The sequence below is a fragment of the Trypanosoma equiperdum genome (assembly GCF_001457755.1).
Source record: "Trypanosoma equiperdum strain OVI genome assembly, contig: ctg_778, whole genome shotgun sequence".
In the NCBI taxonomy this organism is placed as follows: domain Eukaryota; phylum Euglenozoa; class Kinetoplastea; order Trypanosomatida; family Trypanosomatidae; genus Trypanosoma; species Trypanosoma equiperdum.
Genome location: NW_027124729.1, coordinates 23,644 through 26,494, shown reverse-complemented (window position 1 = coordinate 26,494; position 2,851 = coordinate 23,644). Strand labels below are relative to the sequence as shown.

Sequence of the window (2,851 nt, the reverse complement as noted above, 5' to 3'; positions counted from 1 at the left end):
TTTTTTTTTGTGTGTGTGTGTGTCAGGGGAGGGGGGCGCTCTCTACGCTGTTCCTCATCCTTTACTGCCACTTTCTCCCCTGCATATTCCTCTTTTTTTCTTTTTTATCGTTTTCGTGGTTGGTGGAAACTGTTTCCTAATGTAAAGACTTACAGTAGCATTTGTAAAAATAATTAATTAACGTGTTTTTTTTTGTGTGTGCGTGTGCGGTCACACGCGTTGAGGCGCAAGGTGCATTCAGATTAGGGCGTTACGGACCATTAAACCGTCCATATGCGGGTAGCATCTTTTAGGGCATCTCTTGCTTCCTTCAGCTTTTACACCCGGTTTTACGCAGCCGGAAAGCCGGGGGTTCCGAGAGCTGGTTTTAAGGCACATGGGGATATTGGCGATGGCCGCAACGACCAACAGCAGTTGCAAAGTGCGAATCCATACAAATCATGGGAACACATGAACCACAAATGGTTAATTCTTATGTGCGTCGGCTGTTTAGCGGGGGGTTCAGCAGCGGGTCACCTTACGGAGGTTGATGAAACTGCACTGAAACCACCTTTTAAGAAGTCAGATGTGCTTTCAAATATTTCCAAAACATTTGAATTCCGTCCTGACCTGGCAGCAATGGGTGTTCGTGTTGCGTTTCTTCTTGCTGCGCGCAGAGCAGGACTTACAACTGACTCCTTTGATGAGTCTTGCGCCGTTGCCCGTGGCCTTGAAGACATCGCCGGAGTATTTCAGCAGCTTGGGACAATGTATCACATTTCAACTGAAGACGCCGCATCGCTGGTAGCTGTGGCTGCATTAAAGTTCTTAAAGGCCCCTTCTGAATCTATTGAAAATGCGTGGCGTTGGGGACGAAATGACACCGATGAGGCCCCACCGCGGAGGCGAAGAAATGATGAGAAATTCCCCGTAGAGGCCTCAGGTGTGCAGAGTTTACTTAAGGGGTTATGTGATCTCACTGATGCTGAGTGCGTAGCGTTGTTAGCATGCCACAGTGTTGGTGAATTTCACGAACACGTGAGTGGCTTGGACGGTGCCACACATATCGGGAGCCGTTACAAGCTAAGTAATGAGTATTATAAGTTTTTGTTGTCAAATGAGAAGCGTTTCTTCGATCTTGAAGTTCCTAGGACGGAGGAAAATAAAGAAATACGTCGCCTACCGAAGAACTTTGTGTGTGTTTATGCCAGCACTGGCAAGAGAGGAAAAAAAAAACAGTGCGTTTTCAATAGGAGCGAGGTGGATGCCATTTTGAAGAATAGTACGTGGCGGAAACTTGCCGAGTACTACGCGGAGAACGAAGCGGCATGGGCCGAGGCATTCCAGTCGGGTTTCACAAAAATGATTGACAGTAATTTCAAGAGGTTGCGCCCATACGACGCATCAACAGATTAGTCTAGGATGCGTAGTCTTTACTAATATTTTTTTGTTTTGTCTTTCACGGATCGAATAATTACACAACTCAGTTTCTCCACACTTGGTTTCCACGAAATTTCCTCATCCAGGGATTCCTCCACGTGTGTTTGTGTTCGCACGGTATTATTATTATTATTAATGCTAATTGTTTGGCTTTGTCTCTCCCCCTTGTGACACTTCACCCGTCCATATTCTCGACTACCGTTGTATTTTTTCGTTCTGCTTTTTTTTTTGTTGTTTATGCCAATTCCTTACTTTTTTTTAAAAAAAAAACTCTTTAGAAAATTAGTCATGTCCAACCGAGGCTTTACCCCGCGTGCCATTATTCCACCAGCGGCACCTTCAAGCAGAGATAAGAGACCTGCAGGAGCACCATATGGAAAGAATTTAAACAACGCAAAGGCGACGGTGCCTGCACAGCAGCGGGTTCAGGGTTTAAAACAGAACCAACCGGCAAATAGTCATCCCCTTCCATGCGAGTCTTGCAGGGAACTTATGAAGTGCACACAAGACGCCCGACAGGCGTTAGAAAAAGTTTTACAAAATGCTCGAATGATATTTCTGGATGACACGCTGCACCATCAAATGGATGATGAGCGTTGGTTGCGGGTTCTACGAGCACTTGGTGGAAATAAGAGGGAATACTTTACGAGAATTCCTTCAAATTGCTTAACTGCTACGGATGCAACTCTTTGAGAGAGGGGCAGTGTGTTGTGAACAGCAGCGGTTAATATTTTGTGTTGGTGAATAAAGCGGTGCGCTGCCGCTCATTCGTATGTGGAGGGAACTGCCTGTGCGTATATATATATATATGTTTTTTTTTTGTGTGTGTGTTGCTGTTGTTTGGTGTTTTTAGATCATTGTGTGGGAAACATTCTTTCGCATTCGCATTTTTACCACCGTCTTGCCTTTCTTAACGTTCTCTTTCCACTTGCAACTGTTGGTATCGGCCCTTTTATGCATTTTCCCCCATATGGAAATGCAGGGGCGGTTTGGGAGGAAATAATCAACTATCTGCAGCGTTGTTATCTTTATTATAGTTGTTGTTACTGCAAACGAATTGTGTTGGTCCCTCTTAATTTGCACCTTTAACTGGCCTTGCTTCGATAACTCCTCCATTTCTTTTTTCTTTTTAAATGGTGACTGCGCATGTCATATTTATCTTTGTTGTTTCTTTTAATTCTGCTGTTCTGAATTGAACAAGTTAAGGCATTAGTCAAAACTCACAGCTCTGAAGGCGTGAATAAAAGTAGAAAAGAAAAGCAGCAGAGAAAAAAAAAAGAGGACGCCAGAGGCATTTAGGACCAAATAGGGGTGCCATTGATCAAAGGGAAGAGAAAAAAAACGAGAGGAAAGGAGGAGGGCGGGAGCAAAAAAGAAAAAGAAAAAAATTAATAATAATTCATTGAAACTCTTCCATCTCTTTTTATTAGTA

General features: G+C 43.8%; 2 protein-coding genes across 2 annotated transcripts; both read left to right on the top strand.

Moving 5' to 3' along the window:
* Positions 1-273: 273 nt before the first annotated feature.
* On the top strand, positions 274-1,395 carry TEOVI_000365000 (peroxidase, putative; the record flags this gene model as incomplete). Its single annotated transcript, XM_067226528.1, has 1 exon — positions 274-1,395. The coding sequence occupies one exon, from the start codon at positions 274-276 to the stop codon at positions 1,393-1,395; it is 1,122 nt and encodes a 373-aa protein (XP_067082629.1).
* A 312-nt stretch (positions 1,396-1,707) lies between these two features.
* On the top strand, positions 1,708-2,112 carry TEOVI_000364900 (uncharacterized protein; the record flags this gene model as incomplete). Its single annotated transcript, XM_067226527.1, has 1 exon — positions 1,708-2,112. The coding sequence occupies one exon, from the start codon at positions 1,708-1,710 to the stop codon at positions 2,110-2,112; it is 405 nt and encodes a 134-aa protein (XP_067082628.1).
* Positions 2,113-2,851: the final 739 nt, after the last annotated feature.